The following is a 22,043-nucleotide window of genomic DNA, read 5'->3' on the forward strand; positions in this document are numbered from 1 at the left end:
CATCATCAACCTTTTCCCCTGGCAGACATACCCTGGTGCTATTCCATCTATCCTTTTTACACAATATATATTACCCATCTCCCTGACAATAGAGTCACCAACAATAACTAACTCCTGTGGGACCAGTGCATTCTGCCTTGGAGATTGCAGCTGTGCTGGCTGATGCACAATAGTGAGCTCTGATGTTGAGTTGGGCAGCTTGAGAGCTTGACGCACCCCTCATATTAATTTCTTCGAGGGCATCTACCCTACACCTCAAGCTCACATAGACGCCCATCAGAACGCTGAGTTGACGCCCAATTTCTAGACACTCTCTACACCTGGCACACACACACAAAGACATCCTCCTTGGCTAGATTATGTTCTGTTCCAGAGAGTTTGGCAAACATTTCACAAGTTTCAAATTTTTTTTAGGCTGTGATGCGTGGGAGAATTGCCCCACTCAGTTCTCCTCCGAGTCACAGCACTCCTGCCACTTTGTGCCCATTGCTTTGCTGCTCTAGTCTGGGGCATGATATTTTAAATTAATAAGATAAATAAATTTAATTAATTAATTGTCAATGCTACATTATCTAATAGAATCCTGAATGCAGTGATGCATATTACTCTATATAATTTTACGTTAGAGCTACCTAGTTACCCCAATTAAATATTTGAATTCCCTACCACTCTCTATACGAAAACAATGGCTGCAAGATTCGAACAAAACAACGGTTTTATGATATTAAGTAGTAATCTACAAAAACTTTTACCTAAATTAAAAATAAAAATAACAAGCATAACTAGAACTATAAGGCTACTTATAAAGTACAATATAAAATAACAATTAGGTAAATAAAATAGCAAACACTTATCAGTGTTTCGGAGCCTGTAATTCACATCTGTAATTTTTAAAGAGAGTCAGTGCCCTCTCAAAAAAAAAAAAAAATAGATAAAATAGTATTTTAAAAGGAACAACAGAGCCTTGGTTGCTTTGTCAAAAAGCATATAATAAATGTCAATAAAAAAGCAGCATAGATTATGGTTTAATGAGTGGCAAGATGGCTGATTCTCTTTCATTGTAATTTGTTAAAAAGAGTCTTGCCCTTGCTTGCCACTTGTCACTCATTTGGAGAGGTCTGTGTTTGACTTGTATCTGTGATTGGAGGAATTTCTCTAGTTCTCTTCAGTTGAGGACTTCAGAAATTCAGTAGTTCAGGCTGTAGTTATCTGATCTCAGGCAGATAAAAATAATGCCTTTTTTTTTTTTTTTTTTTGTTTTTTTTATTACTACATGAATCCTGACTGTGTGGATTTATTTTTATTAATTTACAGAAGTATCAAAACCCAAAGATTGGATATTTATGGTTATTTATTTGTTGAAATCTTCATTATTTAGATCTTGGTTGGTAAATCTTTTTGTGGTAATTGCCTTAAAAATAAAAAAAAAAAATAAATAAAAATTTCCACATGCAATAGATTCATCTTGCATTCTCCTTTGTATCTGAAAACAATCCATATTGTGATATGATAAACACAGAACTTTTATTTTTTTTAATGAAAACCCAAACACGAGAGGTATTTAGAACCTATAGTATTTAGTATCATACGTATGCTGAAGGTTCAGAAGATGCTTGTTGACATTAGACTTGAATTTCTGTAGTTTGTAATTTTCAGGAAATATGTATGAAGAAAGGTTGTTCTAGAAAATGGAAGTTGAATGAATAAATGAGGAAGAAGAAAGTTGGTTCTGTGAGTTTGAAGTTGGACAGTAAATGGATGTTGGCTGGTGGCGGCATGTGTTCGGACTGTTTTGAGAGAGAGAGCAGGAATTATAGAAGCTAATTCAGAAGAACAGTACTCAAAAGAAGTATCTATATAAAAGGCATGCAGCAGAAACAGAACACTTATGAGATAGAGAGTGGAGAGACTGTCAGAGATGAGTCATTAATTAACCTGACTGCTCTCTTTTGAATGGAATCTAGAAGCCTGAGAGAGATTTTGTGGACACAGCCCCAGATGTGGGAACAATATTCCATGGTAGGGTGGATTTGAGATTTATACAGAGTGAACAGCTGTTTGAAAGAAAAGTAACACCAAGAGCAAAAGAGAAAATCCAGTTTTTTAGATTCACAGGAACCAATATTTGCAATGTGCTTTTGCCAAGAGAGATTTGAAATCAGGGTAATCCCAAGTAAAGATATATGATCAAGCCCAGAAATCAGTGTCATTGAAGATAAGCATAGGAGCAGAAGAATCCTTTTGCGAGATATGAGACAGGACCAAGTTTTAGAAGGAATGAAATCAACTGTTATCTTTGCCCCACTGGAGAATTACCTGGAGATCTGCATTTACGGAATTGGTAGTGGATATTCGAGAAGTTAAAGCTGTTCGTGCAGTGCAAAGTTTCTCAAACTGGAAGGTGGAATGCAATGTGTTATCATCAGAAAAAGTATTGTTATGATTTCTATTCAATGGAAGAAGGTCATTAATATACAAGAGGAAAGGGTGCAGAGGTGAACTGGGTCAAAAATTCTTACCGAGGAAAACAAATAGAATGTACTGGAGGTCAGATTGTAATATCGAAAATCACACTGGCGTCTGGCCCACTGGAGTTTCCCTGGTAAGTCTTATGGCCAGTCCACCTATGAGAGGGTGGGTGAAAGAACTGAACCTTCCGGAACACCGGCATTAGTGGAGAAGTTAGAAGACAGAGAGCCATCTACCATCACTCTCAATGAGCGATCAGAGAGAAAACTGGATACCCAATTACAAAAAACAGTTGGAAAACCATAAGATGGAAGCTTATTTAGAAGACCTCTATGCCAAACACAATAAAAAGCCCTTGAAATGTCAAGAGTAACTGCTTGAGTTTTGCAACTTTTCCAGTGAATTTGTCCATAGAAGAGTAATATAAGCCAGAATAAGACTAGTGGATCAACACTGACAGAATCGATACTGGCGATCATTGATCAGATGTAAGGTTTCTAGATAGTTTAAGAGTTGGCAGCTAATTGATTTCTCCATTACTTTAGAAAGAGTAGAAGTGCAATGGCAAGATAATTGGATGGAAGGGATTTGTTACCCTTTTTAGGAACTGGCTGGATATGAGCAAATTTCCAAGCAGAAAGGAAAACACCTAATAAAAAAAAAAGTGAAAAAAGGCAACACAGAACAGGAGTAAGTTCAGGAGCATGGAGTTTGAGAAAAAGGCGAGAAATACCTTCAAGACCTGGAGCTTTCTTGATATCAAGATTTTTCAAAATCCTTCAGACATCCTTTTGACAGAAGACCACAGCAGGCATTGAATGGGGTGTACTGGGAATGGTGGGAGGTGGCTTACCAAGATCATTAATACTAGAGGTGGAAGAAAAATGGGATGCTAGCAGGTCAGCTTTATCTTTGGTCGAAGTGACAAAAGAACCATATAGTTTTTTCAGAGGTAGGAACAGAAATGAGCAAAAGTTGTGGCCAATAGCTTTGGCAAGAGACCAGAATGCTTGGCTAGTATTAAGCAAGTTTTCTACTCTTAGCCTGTTCAAACTCTAGTTTGGACTGATTAATAACTGCTTTACAATTGTTGTGAGCTTTGGTGTAGGCAGAAAATGAAATTGAAGATTTGGAAACAAGCCAATTACGATATGTAAGTCTTTTCTTGAACAGCCTTAGCATGTTTATTGGAAAACCAAGGTTTAGATAAAGAATGAGATTTTACGGTAGTGTGTGGAATAAAGGATTCTGTAGAATAATTTCACTAATATGATCTGAGCAAACATTGACATCAGAAGTTTTGAAACAGTAATCTGTTCAAGACTGCTGGCACCAGCAAGAATACCAGCCAATCCCATGGTTAGGATTGGCTGGTATTCTTGTAATGCCAAACAATACTAGGTTGGGAATGGCCATGAGAGAAAGGCTCCACTGGAGAAGAGCCCATCACCAAGTTGTGATCTGAGTTGCCTAGAGCAGTGGTCAGCAACCAGTGGTCTGTGAGAGAATTTTGGTGGTCCACAGAGTAATCTGAATATATTTGCAATTTTCGTGTTTATTAAAATGTTTCATTATATTCTGATTCTACTTTTTTGCAATTTTCGCCTTATTACATTGCATGTTTATAAAAGGCCCAATGCAATATCCGGTATTAGCGATGCCTTTATTGTAAAAAAATATAGAAAGCTATTTCTTATCGATGGCCTAGCCTGGGCATGGCGCGGTTCGCAGTTCTTAGGTAAGTGACCAGTGATAGTTTTATTTTAACTGTGCAGTGTGATATTTAATGGCATCAAAGAGCTTGAGTTTGATAACTATCTTATTTCTTGTTTGGTTTTAGATTCAAATAAAATAACCCCATTGAGTGAGAAAAAACAAGCAAACAAGCAAGACATGGCCGAAGATATTGAAAATCAAGTGATTGCACTTGTGAAAAATTCTACGTTTTATTCAATTCAACTTGACAAATCAACAGACATAACAAGGCAGTTCTTTGTTTTGTGAGGTTTGATTGCCAAGGAGAATTAAAGGAAGAACTCCCCTGTTTGCTAATCTTGTTGGATTGAACAACAGGCTCTGAAATTTTCAATGCACTTAATGGTTATTTCCTGAAACACAGTATTGAATGGAAGAAATGTGTTGTGATATATGCAGACAGTGCCGCAAGCATGACTCTACATCGTTCAGGAGTTGTTGCAAAAGTGAAAGATGCTGGACATCCAGACATCTTGTTTACTTATTGTATTATACATCGTGAGCAACTTGTGGCGAAAAGATTATCTCCAGAACTGCACAAAGTACTCTTTGATTTAATTAAAATTGTAAAGAAATTCGCCTCAAAGCACTCAATTCCCGAATATTTGAGGCACTTTGTGAAGAAATGGGCTCTCAACATACTCATGTTGTTTTTCACGCTGAGGTGAGATGGCTGTCGAGGGGCAAAGTACTAATCCGATTGTTCGACCCTCGCCGCGAAGTCAAGTTATTCTTCCAGCAGCAAAATAATTCAAGGTTCCATAATCTCTTGTCCGACAATGATTGGCTAGCCAAGCTTGCATACCTGGCAGATATTTTTTCTCTGTTAAACGAGCTGAACACGTCCTTGCAAGGACAGCTTACGGACGTGTTCACACTACGAGGCAAAATGGATGCATTTCAAAGGAAGATATTGCTGTGGCAAATGCGGTTGGCTGAAGAAGATCTGCAAATGTTCAAATGTTCCCAAATTTTGATGATTACATGAAACAGGAGGATGTCAACCGACAGGTAATAACTCTTGTTTGGTTGCACTTACAGTCGCTCACTGACTCTTTTGGTCTTTATTACCCAAAGGAAGAGGACCCCAGACACGGAAATATGTGGATAATAGATCCATTTTCGGCAAAAATCAAGGATAGTAATTTGAACATGAAAGAAAAAGAAAGCCTAATCGATCTATCATCCGACGACAGTCTCAAAGGTAAATTCCACTCGTCCCTAACAAGATCTCATTTTTGGCTTCCGTAAAAAGTGAGTACCGAGTGCTGAGTGAAAAGGCCATCAAAATTTTAATTCCATTCGCAACTACATATATGTGTGAAAAGACATTTTCATCAGTTAAGGCAATTAAAAACAAGTACCGCTGTCGGCTAGAAATACAAACGGCTCTCCGTGCTGCAGTAATGTCATTGGAGCCAAGAATCCAATGGCTTATTTCAAACAAGCAGCAACAAATGTCACACTGATTGTTTTGCTATAATTAATCCTTTATACACCTCTATGTCGAGGTGCACTCGATATTTGATAATTGTTAATATTAATTGTTTCTGTTAATTCTTTTTTTAATAAAATGAAATTTAAAATGTTTTTTTGCATTTTTCATAATGTAATTTCATTTTTCATAATATATCTGCGTTTATTTATTATACTTTTTTTATCATTATAAGGCCATTATATTATTAATTATATTAACATTAATGATATCCAATTTTTCGCAAATAACTTGGAGTGCAAAAACAAGTGTAAGTACCATTTCATATTTAGAATGTTACTTTTATGGAAAAAATCATGGTGGTGGTCCGCGGGATTCAAAATTGTGAGTTTAGTGGTCCGTGAGGTCCGAAAGGTTGGTGAATGTGGGCCTAGAGGATTACATACTTAGAAGGGTTGTTTGTGAGAAAAAGATTGAGTGTGTTGGCTGCATGGTTAGGATTGGTTGGTATTCTGGTATGTAAATGGTCCTTGAGGTTGTCACAGACATTCTCCCAGATATGCCAGACAAGCTGTACTTGCTACCTGGGAGTCTAAAACGCTGATGGAACTGATATTTGGGTGACACTCAAGTCATGTGGACCCAATTTCGGCAAAGTCCGGACGGTCTATGACAGCCAAATCCTCTGCTTGCACCTTCACAATGGTGGGACTGTTAGTAATCCCGGGTATAACCTCCATACACAAGTACATGGTGGGTGACCACCCAGGTGTGAACCAACGTAAGCAGGAGTCAAGGTGTGGTGCCCACACCACATGGAGCAATGCTGCAACTATGTTACCAGGCAGTACTAGGTGGTAGATGACTCTCATCAATCGGTGCAATACCACCACTATGCTCATTGGAGGCTTGAAGTGGTGGAACCCATGTTTAGTCTCTAGAGCTAAGTTCCAGTCAACCCTTCCCTATCTCTTCCATCATGCAGTGTGATTGATGACTTATGAGGTTATGATGAACACCTTGGCGAGATTCAATATCCCTTACATTTCGAGGGTACAGCTCTAAAACAGTGTTCGTAGGCCGGCTGCTAGTTAGTACACTGGACCGAACCTATTGGTAACTCTCTAGGAGGCTTCTGGATCAGCTAGTGTATAATCTTGCTACCTCTACTCTGTCAGATAATGACTGGAGGGAGTCCGAGTATTGTGTTTGTGGGGAGCATTGTTGAGGTCACATTATGCCAAGGATCTGGGTATATTCTTACCATGTGTACGCTTTATCCAAAAATTTCATTACTTCATACAGCATGTCCCACCCACTTTTTCTTACTATTGAATACACCATGAATTGTCAAACTAATAGAGTAAGCTTATCTGTGAAAAGATCTGAACCTGCTAAGGACTTCCTAATTCATTTCACAAATATACGTTGTCTCAATTCTAATCTCAACGATGTCCATTTCCACTTGCAGTCTGCCAAACCCCATGTACTTTTTCTGACAGAATCACAGTTATCAGTTGATTCAACTACTGCTCATCTCAGATGCCCATATTTGCTGTATGATTCCTTTCGCCTCAAAGGTAGTACTTGTGCATATGTCCGTTCTGATATTCCCTGTCAGAGACTTGGCAATTTGGAATCTCCTCTCTTTGATCTTCTCTGGCTTAAAATCTCTCTACCTCATTGTGTCAAATTCATCTGTTGTCTCTACCATTCTCCCAACTCCACTAATCACTTGGAGCTCTTTGACTGCCTCTCTTTGCAACTTGACTTTCTCCAGTCCAACTTTCCTAACAGTGAGGTAATTTTTCTTGGCGATTTTAATGTTCACAACTCCAGCTGGCTTCTGTTTTCTAGTCACACCGACCCACCTGGTCGAGATGCTGAGGCTTTTGCAATTACTAATGACCTTGCACAGATTGTTCATTTACCTACAAGAATACCGGACAATCCTAATCATACAGCCAACACATTTGATCTTTTTCTCACAAACAACCCTTCTAAGTACATGGTCGAAGTGAGAGGTTCTTTAGGCACTTCAGATCACAACTTGGTGATTGTCTCTTCTCCAATGGAGCCTTTATCTCATGGCTATTCCCAAACTTGTGTTGTTTGGCATTACAGGAATGCAAAATGGGATGACCTGCGAGATTTATTTTCTTCTTTTCCTGTGTCGGATTACTGTTTCAAAACTTCTGATGTCAATGTTTGCTCAGATCGTGTCAGTGAAATTATTCTTGCAGGAATGGAATCCTTTATCCCACACACCACTTTAAAATCTCATACTTTATCTAAACCTTGGTTTTCCAATAAATGTGCTAAGGCTGTTCAAGAGAAGAATGTTGCATATTGTAATTGGTTTGTTTCTAATTCTTCAGCCTCATTTTCTGCCTACACCAAAGCTCACAAGAATTGCAAAGCAGTTGTTAATCGGTCCAAACCAGAGTTTGAACAGGCTAAGAGTAGAAAACTTGCTTCTTGCCCTAATGGTAGCCGAGCATTCTGGTCTCTTGCCAAAGCTATTGGCTGCAACTTTTGCCCATCTCTGCTCCCACTTCTGTCCAAACCAGATGGCTCTGTTGTCACTTCAGCCAAGGATAAAGCTGACCTGCTAGCATCCCATTTTTCTTCCAACACATGTATTAATGATCTTGGTAAATCTCCTCACACCATTCCCAACACGCTCCATTCAATGCCTCCTGTGGTCTTCCGTCAAAAGGATGTCAGAAGGATTTTGATGAATCTTGATGCTAAGAAAGCTCCAGGTCCTGATGGTATTTCTCCACTTGTTCTCAAAACCTGTGCTCCTGAACTTACTCCTATTCTTTGCCGCCTTTTTTCACTTTCTTATTCCAAAGGTGTTTTTCCTTCTGCTTGGAAATTTGCTCATTTCCAGCCAGTTCCTAAAAAGGGTGACAAATCCCTCCCATCCAATTATCGTCCCATTGCAATTACTTCTACTCTTTCTAAAGTAATGGAGAAATCAATTAACCTAGAAACCTTCCGTCTGATCAACGATCGCCAGTATGGATTCCGTCAGTGTCAGTCCACTAGTATTCTAGCTGATGTTACCCATTTATGGACTAATTCAATGGAAAAGTTCAGTGAAACACAAGTAGTTGCTCTTGACATCTCAAGGCTTTCGATCGTGTTTGGCGTAAAGGTCTTCTAAACAAGCTTCCATCTTATGGTCTGCCAAATGTTTTTAGTAATTGGTTATTCAGTTTTCTCAATGATCACTCACTGAGGGTGATGGTAGATGGCTCTCTGTCTTCTAACTTCTCCACTAATGCCGAAGTCCCCCATGGTTCAGTTCTTTCTCCCACTCTTTTCCTCTTGTAAATTAATGACCTTATTCCATTGACTGGAAATCCTATCCATAGTTTTGCCGATGATAGCACATTGCATTCTACTTTCCATTTTGAGAAAACTTGCCCTGCTCAATTGGCTTCAACTTCTTGAAAATCTGCTACCAATTCCTTAAATGCCAATCTTCAGGTAATTCTCCAGTGTGGCAAAGACAACTTAGTTGATTTGAACCCTTCTAAAACTCAGTCTTGTCTTATATCTCGCAAAAAGGGTTCTTCTGCCCCTATGCTTATCTTTAGTGACACTCCGATTTCTAGGCAAAATGATATATCTCTTTTGGGGATTACCCTGACTTTTAATCTCTCTTGGCACAAGCACATTACAAATATTGCTTCTTCTGCATCTAAAAAACTTGGTTTTCTCTTTCGCTATTGGCGTTACTTTTCTTACAAACAGCTGCTTACTCTGTATAAATCGCAAATCCGCCCTGCCATGGAATATTGTTCCCACATCTGGGGTGGGGCCCCAAAAACCTCTCTCAGGTTTCTTGATTCCATTCAGAAGAGGGCAGTTAGGTTAATTAATGATTCATCTCTAACAGAGTCTCTCCACTCGCTCTCTCATAGACGTACTGTTTCTGCTGCGTGCCTCTTCTACAGATTCTTCCATGGGCACTGTTCTTCTGAATTAGCTTCTATAATTCCTGCTCTCTCTTTCAAAATAGTCCGAACACGTGCTCCCACCAGCCAACATCCATTTACTGTCCAACCTCACAGAACCAACTTTTCATCTTCCTCGTTTATTCATTCAGATGCCGTTTTCTGGAACATCCTTCCTTCATATGTATTTCCTGAAAATTACAGTCTACAGAAGTTTAAGTCCAATGTCAACAAATATCTTCTTTCGTCTTCTCAACCTCCAACCCAAACACGGTACTAAGTACTATAGGTTCTAATACTTCTCGTGTTTGGGGTTTACCTAAAAAAAAAAAAAAAAAAAAAAAAAAAAAATGAACAGGTCATACGAAGTCATTATTAATTGCATAAGCCTCAGCATCTCGACCAGCTGAGTCCATGTGATTAGAAAACGGAAGCCAGCTGGAATTGTAAACATTAAAATCACCAAGGAAAATTACCTTACTGTAAGAAAAGTTGGACTGAAAAAAGTCAAGTTTCAAAGAGTTCCAAGTGATTAGTGGAGTTGGGAGAATAATAGAGGCAACAGATGAATTTGACAGAATGTGGTAGAGAGATTTTCAGCCAGAGAATATCAAATAGAGGGAATCCAAATTACTAAGTGTCTTACAGAGAATATCAGACCTGTAATTCGGACAACCAAGATGAGCAGTGATTGAATCAATGGATAACTGAGATTCTGTCAGAAGAGTTACATGGTGTTTCTCAGACTGTAATGTCATTGAGATTAGAATGGAGAACACGTATATTTTTGAAATGAATGAGGAAGTGTTTGGGAGGTTTAGATCTTTTCACAGATACGTTTACTCTATTAATTTGACAGTTCATGGTATATTCAGTAGTAAGAAAGGTTGGGATACATGCTGCTGTATGAAGTAATGAAATTTTTAGCTATGACGTGATGCCTCCATAGCCAGGTGGGCAGGAGCAGCAGCAGCAGTGCACAGCACACGCTTCTTGATTAGACCAGGGTTCGAGCCTGTGACCACCAAATACGGAGGATGCGGAAAGGTCAGGGAATGACCACCGCATATCCTGGAGCAATATGGCCTGAGTTGCTAATTCTCCTAAAAACCAAATAACAACAACAACAACAGGATATGGCAACATATGGTAAGAATATACCAAGCTCCTTGACATAAGGTGGCTTTTACTTTGACATTAAGCCTGATATACCATCATCAGTATCATTTATAAATACAGAAAACAACAATGGACCCAACACTGAACCGTGTATAGCATTAGCCCACAAAGAGCATTACCCATTGATTACCACTCTGTCGTATTATTATTATTATTATTAGCTATATGGTGCAAGGAAGCCTGAGGCTTATGCTGCACCGAGCAAAAAAAAAAAAAAATCTCAATTACCCTGAGAGAGAGAGAGAGAGAGAGAGAGAGAGAGAAAGTAGAAGGAAATCACCAAGAAGGAGAAGAATGATGATATCCAGCTCAGGACCCTGGGTGTGCCAAGCCCATACTCACCAGATGTGAGTCTTCTCCCACTCAATCATCCCTTTATCCATAGCAGCAATTTGCCTCCAGTGCCATACTGTTCCAATGTGTGCAGCAGTCTTCCATGTGCAACAGTATCAAAAACCTTTCTGAGATCCAAATATATGATATCAAAGTTATTCCTTGCATCCAGTTCCTTTGTGACCACATCATAGTATCCAATCAAATTAGTCAGACAAGACTTTCCCTTAACAAAACCATGCTGTGTCCGAGCTATAACTGAATCTTGTCTAGATGATCCTGCAGTGCTTCTTTTACCAGTGCCTCCATTAATTTCCCTGGAACAGAAGTTAAACTAATAGGTCTATAATTACTTGTGTCGTCCTTTGATCCTCCATGGTGAATTGGGGTCACATTTGCACATCTCCAGTCCATGGATACCTCCCCTGAGTCCAAGGAAGCTCTCGTAATTATGGCTAAGGGTTTGCTTACTTCCTTTGCTGCCTCCTTTAATATAACTGGATAGATCCCATCCATCCCAGGTGCCTTTTTTATATTTATCTTCAACAATTTCTCCTCCACTTTCCTCTCATTTCACCTCTCAGTTACATTTGTATTACAAAATCATCTAGCTCACTGCCAAAGTTTAATTCACCTGTGGCATTCCATTTCCTGAATAACCCCTCATGTGAATGTAGATGTAAAATACTCATTTAGTTTGTTAGCCACCTGAGCAGAATCATCAACAGTTGAACCATCAATATCCAATGGACCAATCTGATTCAACCCTTTCTTTCTAGAGTTTACATAGGTAAAGAACTCTGCTGTTTTTCTTTTCATCCTTTTCCAAAGATTTCTCATAATCTACCTTTGCCTGCCTAATCTTCTTTGTGACTTGGTTACAGACCAGCTTATATCTATCATAGGCTTCCACGTCACCCATTAATTTATATGTATCCCATGCATTTTTCTTCTCTGCTGCATGGCTCATTAGTTCATCTGACATCCATTTAGGCCTAAACCTTAAACAGTATTTCTTAGTTGGAATGTAAAGCCTAGTAACTTCCAAGATTAATTCTTTGAATGCTTCCCATTTTGAATTTGAATTTGTTGGTAACATCATCAGTTGGTCCCACCATATAGAATTTAAATACTGTCTCAGACTGCCGTAGTCACCTTTACAAAAGCAAAAACCCTTCCCTTTATCCCTGATGGTAGTTACCTCTTTGAGTAAATCCCACTTCAGCACACTGTGAACACTGCCACCAAGTGGTTTGTTATCTGCAGATTCTTAATGCATGAAGAATCACTGCTGATAATCAGATCAATGGTATTACTCCCTCTAGTTGCCTCCCGAAAATTATGATGTAGAAAACAATCATCCAATAAATCCACAAAAGCATTGTAGTGTGTGAGTGGCCGACCCACAAATTCCAGTCAATATCCGGGAAATTAAAATCCTCCATTTTCTGATTTACTGGCCCACTCTATTTCCCTGTACAGTTTTTTATTATACAGGAATACCTCCCACAGCGTGGTTAATTCGTACCAAAAAAATACCGCACTATGTGAAACCGCACTGATCGAGGTATTATTAGTATGTATTTTAATGTAATGCGTCCCGACAATTTGATTATATGGGTCGAGTTGCAAAAATATATAGGTGTTTGTTTACTATAAATTGATGCACATGAAGTTCTTAAAATAAAAAGAAACAAACTAAAATGAAAAAAATACTAATAAAAATGAAAAAAATACTAGTAAAAATGAAAAAAATACTAGTAAAAATGAAAAAAATACTAGTAAGTACAGTAAGTGATTTTATTGCAGTATGTACATACCAAAAGAATATAAGTGAAGTATGTACAGTAATTTTATTTTGAAAAATAACTGATGAGCTTAGTTTTCACAGTTTTTTCCTTCTTTTTATCTGCATACATCTCTTTATAACATCGAATGTCATTTTGCAACACCTGCCTTACTTTCATACCTCGTTTGATGTTTGATCTAGAAGAACACTCTTGGCACCTCCGTAGCCAGGTGGGAAGGAGTAGCAGTGCATAGCATACGCTTCTTGATTAGACCGGGGTTCGAGCCCATCAGCACCAAATACGGAGGATGCGGAAAGGTCAGGGAATGACCACCGCATATCCTGGAGCAATATGGCCTTAGTTGCTAATGCTCCTAAAAACCAAATAACAAACAAACAGAAGAACACTCAGCGCCATTACATTTCTTCTTTCCACTCATATTTGCGTATAAAGGTGTAATGTTTTTAAAAAATAATCTTTAAAAAAAGTACACCGCGAAAAATATTTGTACAGCTTATGCACAATCGCCGACCTCACCGATCAGAATCTAGAGTGTTATCTAATGTATGAATGCTAGCAGAGTTCTTTTTTTTAATGGGAGTTTTGACAAATCAGAATGGCCTTGAATCCATAATGCATTGGCCTACAAGCTGGCATTATAATACATACATACATACATATCAAATGTATTGGTGCGTAATGCAGTTAATTTTTTTTCAATTTGTAAACTGTGCTATAGCGAAACCCGCGCTGTTCGAAACCGTGCTATGCAAGGTATTCCTGTACTCATTAGAATCATTAGGCCTATAACACACTCCTACTCTCAGTTTTGATCTCCCAGTGTTTATGTCACACCAAACTGACTCGACTCTTTACTGTCCAGTGATGTCAACTAGCTGCACTTCCTTGGATTTTGTGTGTTTCTTAACTAATAGCATAACCCCTCCTCCCTTCCTATCCTTTCTATCCTTCCTGTACACATTATACTCCCCAGATTCCAATTCTGCATTCCTTATATCTGTGTGACACCACGTCTCTGATATCCCAACAATATCTGCCTTTGATGTTTTGACCAACACCTCAAATTCATCAAATTTATTTACAAAACTTCTAACACTGGTGTACATGCAAGTATATATACACCTGTTCCTATTCTTAGCTACCCTAACACAACCCATGTGTTTACTTGCACTGCAATGACTCCCAGCAGTCTCTGAAATGGTAATTACTTAGAATGGTTGTTTGTGAGAAAAAGATCTAGTGTGTTGGCTGTGTGGTTAAGATTGACTGGTATTCTGGTAAGTAAATGAACAATCTGTGCGAGGTTGTTAGTAATTGAAAAGCTTCAGCATCTTGACCAGCTGGGTTCATGTGACTATAAAACAGAAGCCAGCTGGAGTTGCAAACATTAAAATTATCAAGGAAAATTACCTCACTGTTAGGAAAGTTGGACTGGAAAAAGTCAAAGAGTTCCAAGTGATTAGTGCAGTTGGGAGAACGATAGAGGCAACAGATGAATTTGATAGAATGTGGTAGTGAGATTTTTAGCCAGGGAAGATCAAAAAGAGATTTTAAATTACTAATTCTTTTAGTTGGAATATCAGAACCAACATATACACAACTATCACCTTTGAAGCGAAAGGAAGCCAGCTGGGGCGAACAATTCGAACAACTGAGATGAACAGTGGTTCAATCAACTGATAACTGGGATTCTGTCAAAAAAATTACATAGGGTTTGGCAGACTGTAAGTGGAAATGGACATCATTGAGATTGGAACTGAGACAATATATATTTGTGAAATGAACGAGGAAGTGTTTGGGACATTCAGATCTTTTTGCAGGTAAGTTTGTTCTATTAGTTTGACAATTCATGATGTAGTCAGTCGTAAGAAAAGGTGGGGAGGTCAGCATGACCTCCCTTTCATTACTTCATACAGCATGTATGAAGTAATGAAATTTTTGGATCTGGCATACACATGGCAAAAATATACTCAGCTCCTATATGTAATGTGGCCTCAACAGTGCTCCCCCTTGTGCACACTACTTGGACTCCCCTCAGTCATTATCTGGCAGAGTAGAGGCAGCAAGGTTATAAACTAGCTGATCTGGAAGCCTCTTAGAGATTTACCAATAGGTTCGGTCCAGTTGATTATCTAGTGGCTGGCCTGTGAACACCGCTTTAGAGCAATACCCTTGAAATGTAAGGAAGATTGGATCTTGCCATAATGTCCATCATAACCTCAAAAGACATCAATATACTGCATGAGCTTTTCTCAGGAGACAACATGCTTTCCACCACTTCAAGCCTCCAGTAAGCAAAGTATTGGTATTGCACCAGTTGATAAGAGTTATCTTCCATCTAGTATTGCCTGGTAACACAGAAGTCCATCCTTCCTCTGTGTGGCTTGGATGCCACACCTCTACCCTGCTTACATTGTTCTTCACCAGAATGTCACCTCCAGTATGCTACGTGCTGTATTTCAGGACTTGTCTATGGGGATTATACCCGGGGATACTAACAGTCCCACCATCGTGAAGGTGCAAGAAGAGGATTTGGGTGTTACAGACCGAACAAACTTTGCTGAAATTAAGTCCACTTGACTTGGGTGTCACTCAAATATCAGTTCCATCAGTGTGTTAGACTCCCAGGTAGCAAGCCCATCTTGGCATACCTGAGAGAATGTCTGTGACAGCCTCAAGGACCTCAGTGACCAAATTTAATAAGTCAAGCCTTCAATTTGAAGAGAAACTATTAGTACCAAAATGGCTAAATGATGCAAAGAAGTGGACTTTTTGTGAATCTCAAAAAAAAAAAAAAAAAAAACCCAATAACTCCTACATTTCTACTGCTGGAAAGCAACTATTCAGTTCAGCTTAAAACTTCATCAGACTTAATTCTCTACCTTGGTTGGCAATTTATTCTATTGATGTGCAACACCCTTTGTGAAAGTAAACTTTATGAGATTCAGCCTTCTGTTACTTCCTAAAATCTTTTTTAGGAAGATTGAGAATATACCTCCCTACCATTGAGAATATACCTCCCTTGTTCATATCACTAATCCCCTCCAGGACCTTATAACATTTCAAGATAGTAAAATGATACATTGGAATGCCAATTACCTCTTAGAATACTGGCTGATGTTTTACAATTTATTACTGGAACTTTTGGTATCTTCCTGATGGTCTCAATTTAGGTGTTTTTTTTTTTTTTTTTTGTTTTCCAGGTATTACACATCACTTCAAAAGTCTGTGTCGATAAGTCACATACATTACTCATTTGAAATTATGGTCTTCGATGTACCAGTAGCTGAAGTGATGTGCTGAATCACTGCCACATATCACAGTGCAAAAATGATTAACCACATGTGAAACTTGGTTATGTTTTTCTTACTTTCCATTTTAGAACTGTAATCCATGGATCTCTTTTTATCCAACAGTGTCTGTCTGAGGTATTTAGAACTCTACTTGCCTATGCTCCTCTTCTACATATACCAAGGTGAAAGCTAAGAAATATTTATTTAACAATATATAAATGAGTAAAAATACTGCTCTGTGAAATGAAAAAAAATATTTTATTTTTGCAATTTGTTTATATATTTACACTTTTACACCTAGTTACACTTTTACACACAACAGCACTAAATATATGTATCTATTTCACTTTGGAGTAGAGTGATTTTGGTCATTTACATATTCTTAAATAAGCATACACATGTGTTTTCCACAGTGTGCTAAAACATTTATTATAATTTTATATGCGTATTTTGATTTTATTTTTCCTTCCCATCTTTTCTATAACTTTTTTATTATTTATTGAATTGTGATTTTTAATTCAAAATACTCCAGAATAATTTTCTATTTTTTTTTTTCACCCAGTAAACCTGATTGGAGTAGATGTGGGGAACACAAGTACACGTACTAGTCGCTTTGCCAACTACTTGCGAAACCTGTTGCCTTCTCCTGACACAGGAGTTATGGAACTAGCAGCTTTTGCTGTTGGCAAACTTGCTCTTTCTGGTGGTTCATTTACTGCAGAGTATGTTGAATTTGAAGTGAAAAGAGCTTTTGAGTGGCTTGGTGGTGATCGAAATGAAGGAAAAAGGCATGCAGCTGTAAGCATAATTTTTTTTTATGATACATTCCTATGAGTTGTTCCATTTATCTTAATTTAAATTGTCATAGTTTCAATTATATACACTCTTGTGAAAAGAAAGAAACAAACAAATCTTTTAAATATTTTTGATTTTTGTGTGATAAGTTTCATAATAAGTTCATTGTTTAACCATGGAGATTTGTTCTGTAAGAGAAGTGTTGATGATGATCTGCATCCAGGATGCAGCAATTTCCCACCGGGAAAAATATTTTCGAATATCAACCACTCAGATACATACAGAGATTAAATGTTAATGTTTTATATTTGCATTAATTTCTTTTCTTTTCAGCTTTATTCATGTGGCCAGCAGTGTTAAGTTTCAGATGTATTTTATTTCTGAAAGTTTTTTTTTTAAAATAATTTGTTTAAAGCAAGGTGATCTACCGTTAGGCTAGCACTTGTTTGTTTTAATTGACGTCTCCAGGGTTTCCCCTATATGCCAATAGGCTACCACTATGTGAATCCATCATTGGGAACTTTATATATTTTATAGGATTGTATGTTATTTTGTGGGTAAATGAAAAGAAAACGTTTTTCTACCAACTACAGAAGTTACTAATATTACTGATATGCTGTAACACCACCTGAGCTTTTGTTTACAGTGTGTAAACTAATATTATTACTGAATAGTGAATACAGTAAACCTTCAGTATTCATAATTTAATATACATGGTATTGATTACTCTTGGGAATGTTTTTTCTCTTTGTACAATATACCCACTTAACTTTTGCAGTTTTGTTTATTTACTGATATGCTTGCAAAGGAAATGTGTTGCATTCCCAGCATATGTGTACTCTTGTCTCTGCATAGTTATATTGCATATGTGTATTCTTGTCTCTGCATAGTTATATTGCATATGTGTAGAAGAGACATTTATGCTGTCATTGAATCAACCACATCAGAACATTTAAGTTGTCACACCTGTATGACTGGATGGAGATTGCTTTAAAAGGTTCATTGCTGACTGCATAATATATATAAAGGAATCTCTTGATGAAATCAAACCACTGACTTGGAATGTAAGTTGGAGGAAGCTGTTTCCTGATGCAGCAAAAGATATGAAAAGCATCTCATTAGTAGAAGATGAGGTTGTGGAGGATTGTGTTTCGCACATGGTTTAGAAGGAGACAGTTTTGATGATTTCATAGAAAACAAGGTGAAAGCAGTGGGAAGAAGAGTGACATAACTCAAGAAAGAGCCTTGGCTATTATTCAAGCACTAGTGGAGATTTTGAGCATTAGCATTAGTAAAGGCACATGATGCAAGAAAGCAAGCTTATATAGCATCAGCCAAAAAAAACCCTTTCTCAGTTCACCCATCCACTTGCTCCAAATGTTTGTCTAGTTCTGCCTTGAATTTGTTTAAGCTATCAACTTCTACAATGACAGATGGAAGTTTGTTCCAGCAGTCAACTACCCGCTGACTAAAGACAGACTTCTGCACATCTATTCTACAACTGTCTTTCCTCAATTTGAATTTATGCCCTCTCAGGTGATTATTCTGAGCAAGAGGAAGAATCCCATCAGCATTGAGCATGCTCAAACCATTCAAGGCTTTATACACCTCAATCAGATCACCTCGCAGGTGCCTAGTCTCCAGACACTGCAATTTGCAAAACTGAAGCCTTTCTTTGTAAGAGCAACCCTTTGTTCTATTAACTAATCTTGTTGCCCTTCTCTGTATTTGTTTTTTTTTTTTGTTAGTTGTTGGCGCATCGGCTTCTGTGGCCATAATGCACCTCCCAAAGGTTTTGCATTTTACTCTGATCCAAGCCTGAGGCAGGATTCGAACCTGCGAACTTTGGGTTGCCAGGCAGGCACTTTACCCACCTGGCTAACCCGGTTGGCCTCTGTACTCATTCCAGCAGCTCTACATCCTTCTTAAAATGAGACCTCCAGACCTGTATACAGTACTCAAGGCGTAGTCTGACCATGGTATGTTCTTATGTTTGTGAGCTCCTCAATAGTTGTGACTTAAGCATTGGGAGATCAAAATTGAGAGTAGGAATGTGCTATAGGCCTAATGACTCTGATGAGTATAATAAAAACTGTACAGGGAAATAGAGTGGGTCAGTAAATCAAAGAGTCTTATAATGGGGGATTTTAATTTTCCATTGACTGGAATTTGTGTGTTGGTCACTTACACATTAGCAAGGCTTTTGTGGATTTATTGGATTATTGTTTTCTTCATCAGCATGTTCGGGAGGCAACTAGAAGGAGTAATACTCTTGATCTGATTATCAGTAGTGATTCTTCATGCATTAAGAATCTGCAGATAAAGGAACCACTAGGTGGCAGTGATCACAGTGTGCTCAAGTGGGATTTACTCAAAAGAGGTAACTACCATCAAGGGTAAAGGGGAATGTCAGAGGTGAATTGAACTCTGGCAGTGAGCTAGATGATTTTGTAATAACTGAGAGGAAAGTAGAGGAGAAATTGTTGAAGATAAACATAAAAAAAGGCATCCACGCGAATGGGATCTGTCCAGTTATATTAAAGGAGGCAGCAAAGGAAGTAAGCAAACCCTTAGCCATAATTATGAGAGCTTCTTTGGACTCAGAGGAGGTACCATGGACTGGGGATGTGCAAATGTGACCCCAATTTCTTGGTTGTCACAGGAATTTGTCCTTGAGGTTGTCACAGACATTCTCTCAGATATGCCAGACAAGCTGTACTTGCTACCTGTGAGTCTAAAATACTGATGGAACTGATATTCGGGTAACAATCAAGTCAAGTGGACCCAATTTTGGCGAAGTCCGGACGGTCTGTGACATCTTCTGCTTGCACCTTCACGATGATGGGACTGTTAGTAATCCTGGGTATAACCTCCATGCACAAGTACATGGGGGTGACCATCCAGGTGTGAACCAACGTAAGCAGGTATTGAGGTGTGGCGCACACACTACATGGAGGAAAGTCCCCCCCCCTCTATGTTACCAGGCAGTACTAGGTGGTACTCTCATCAACCTGTGCAATACCTCCACTTTGCTTATTGGAGGCTTGAAGTGGTGGAACCCATGTTTAGTCTCTAGAGCTAAGTTCCGGTCAACCCTTCCCCATCTCTTCCCTCATGCAGTATGATTAATGACTTTTGAGGTTATGATGAACATCGTGGTGAGATCCAATATTCCTTACATTTCGAGGGTACAGCTCTAAAACAGTGTTCGCAGGCCGGCCGCTGGTTAGTACACCGAACCGAACCTATTGGTAACTCTCTAGGAGGCTTCCGGATCAGCTAGTGTATAATCTTGCTACCTCTACTCTGCCAGATAGTGACTGGAGGGAGTTCGAGTAGTGTGCATGGGGGGGGCATTGTCGAGGCCACGTTATGTCAAGGATCTGAATTAATCGATAACAGAATCTCAGTTATCGGTTGATTCAACTACTGCTCATCTCTGATGCCCAAATTATTCGCTGTATGATTCTTTTCTCCTCAAAGGTGGGACTTGTGCATATGTCCCTTCTGATATTCCCTTTCAGAGACTTGGCAATTTGGAATCTCCTCTTTTTGATCTTCTCTGGTTTAAAATCTCTCTACCTTGTTTTGTCAAATTCATCTGTTGTTTCTACCGTTCTCTCAACTCCACTAATCACTTGGAGCTCTTTGACTTCCTCTCTTTGCAACTTGACTTTCTCCAGTCCAACTTTCCTAACAGCGAGGTAATTTTCCTTGGTGATTTTAATGTTCACAACTCCAGCTGGCTTCCGTTTTCTAGTCACACCGACCCAGTCGGTCAAGATGCTGAGGCTTTTGCAATTACTAATGATCTTGCACAGATTGTTCATTTACTTACAAGAATACCGGACAATCCTAATCATACAGCCAATACACTTGATCTTTTTCTCACAAACAACCCTTCTAAGTACATGGCCGAAGTGAGAGGTCCTTTAGGCACGTCAGATCATAACTTGGTGATTGTCTCTTCTCCAATGGAACCTTTATCTCATGGCTATTCCCAACCTCATGTTGTTTGGCATTACAAGAATACAAAATGGGATGACCTGTGAGACTTCTTTTCCTTGGTCGGATTACTGTTTCAAAAGTTCTGATGTCAACGTTTGCTCAGATCATGTCAGTGAAATTATTCTTGCAGGAATGGAATCCTTTATCCCACACTCCACTTTAAAATCTCATCCTTTATCTAAACCTTGGTTTTCCAATAAATGTGCTAAGGCTGTTCAAGAGAAGAATGTTGCATATCGTAATTGGCTTCTTTCTAATCCTTCAGTTATATTTTCTGCCTACACCAAAGCTCGCAACAATTGTGAAGCAGTTATTAACCAGTCCAAACTAGAGTTTGAACAGTCTAAGAGTAGAAAACGTGCTTCTTGCCCTAATGGTAGCCAAGCATTCTGGTCTCTTGCCAAAGCCATTGGCCGCAACTTTTGCCCATCTCTGCTCCCACCTCTGTCCAAACCAGATGGCTCTGTTGTCACTTCAGCCAAGGATAAAGCTGACCTGCTAGCATCCCATTTTTCTTTCAACTCATGCATTAACGATCTTCGTAAAACACCTCCCAATATTCCCAACACCCTCCAATCAATGCCTTCTGTGGTCTTCCGTCAAAAGGATATCAGAAGGATTTTGACGAATCTTGATGCTAAGAAAGCTCCAGGTCCCGATGGTATTTCTCCACTTGTTCTCAAAACCTGTGCTCCTGAACTTACTCCTATTCTTTGCCGCCTTTTTTCACTTTCTTATTCCAAAGGTGTTTTTCCTTCTGCTTGGAAATTTGCTCATATCCAGCCAGTTCCTAAAAAGGGTTACAAATCCCTCCCATCCAATTATCGTCCCATTGCAATTCTACTCTTTCTAAAGTAATGGAGAAATCAATTAACCCTCAAGTTTTAAACTACCTAGAAACCTTCCGTCTGATCAACGATCGTCAATATGGATTCCGTCAGTGTTAGTCCACTGGTGATATCCTGGCTTATGTTACCCATTTATGGACTAATTCAGT

The 22,043-nt window shown here is 38.7% G+C and overlaps 1 protein-coding gene across 1 annotated transcript in view; it reads left to right on the top strand.

Annotated features, from left to right (window-relative positions):
* The window catches only part of mTor (serine/threonine-protein kinase Tor), a 704,297-nt gene that overhangs the window by 47,536 nt on the left and 634,718 nt on the right, over window positions 1-22,043 (top strand). The window contains exon 3 of the mRNA XM_090387576.1: window positions 16,806-17,041. Within this exon, the coding sequence (XP_090243702.1) occupies window positions 16,806-17,041 (236 nt within the window). The remainder of the gene's footprint in view (window positions 1-16,805; window positions 17,042-22,043) is intronic.

This window comes from Mastigoproctus giganteus, chromosome 13 (assembly GCF_048544385.1).
Source record: "Mastigoproctus giganteus isolate SK-2022 chromosome 13, ASM4854438v1, whole genome shotgun sequence".
Lineage (NCBI taxonomy): Eukaryota > Metazoa > Arthropoda > Arachnida > Uropygi > Thelyphonidae > Mastigoproctus > Mastigoproctus giganteus.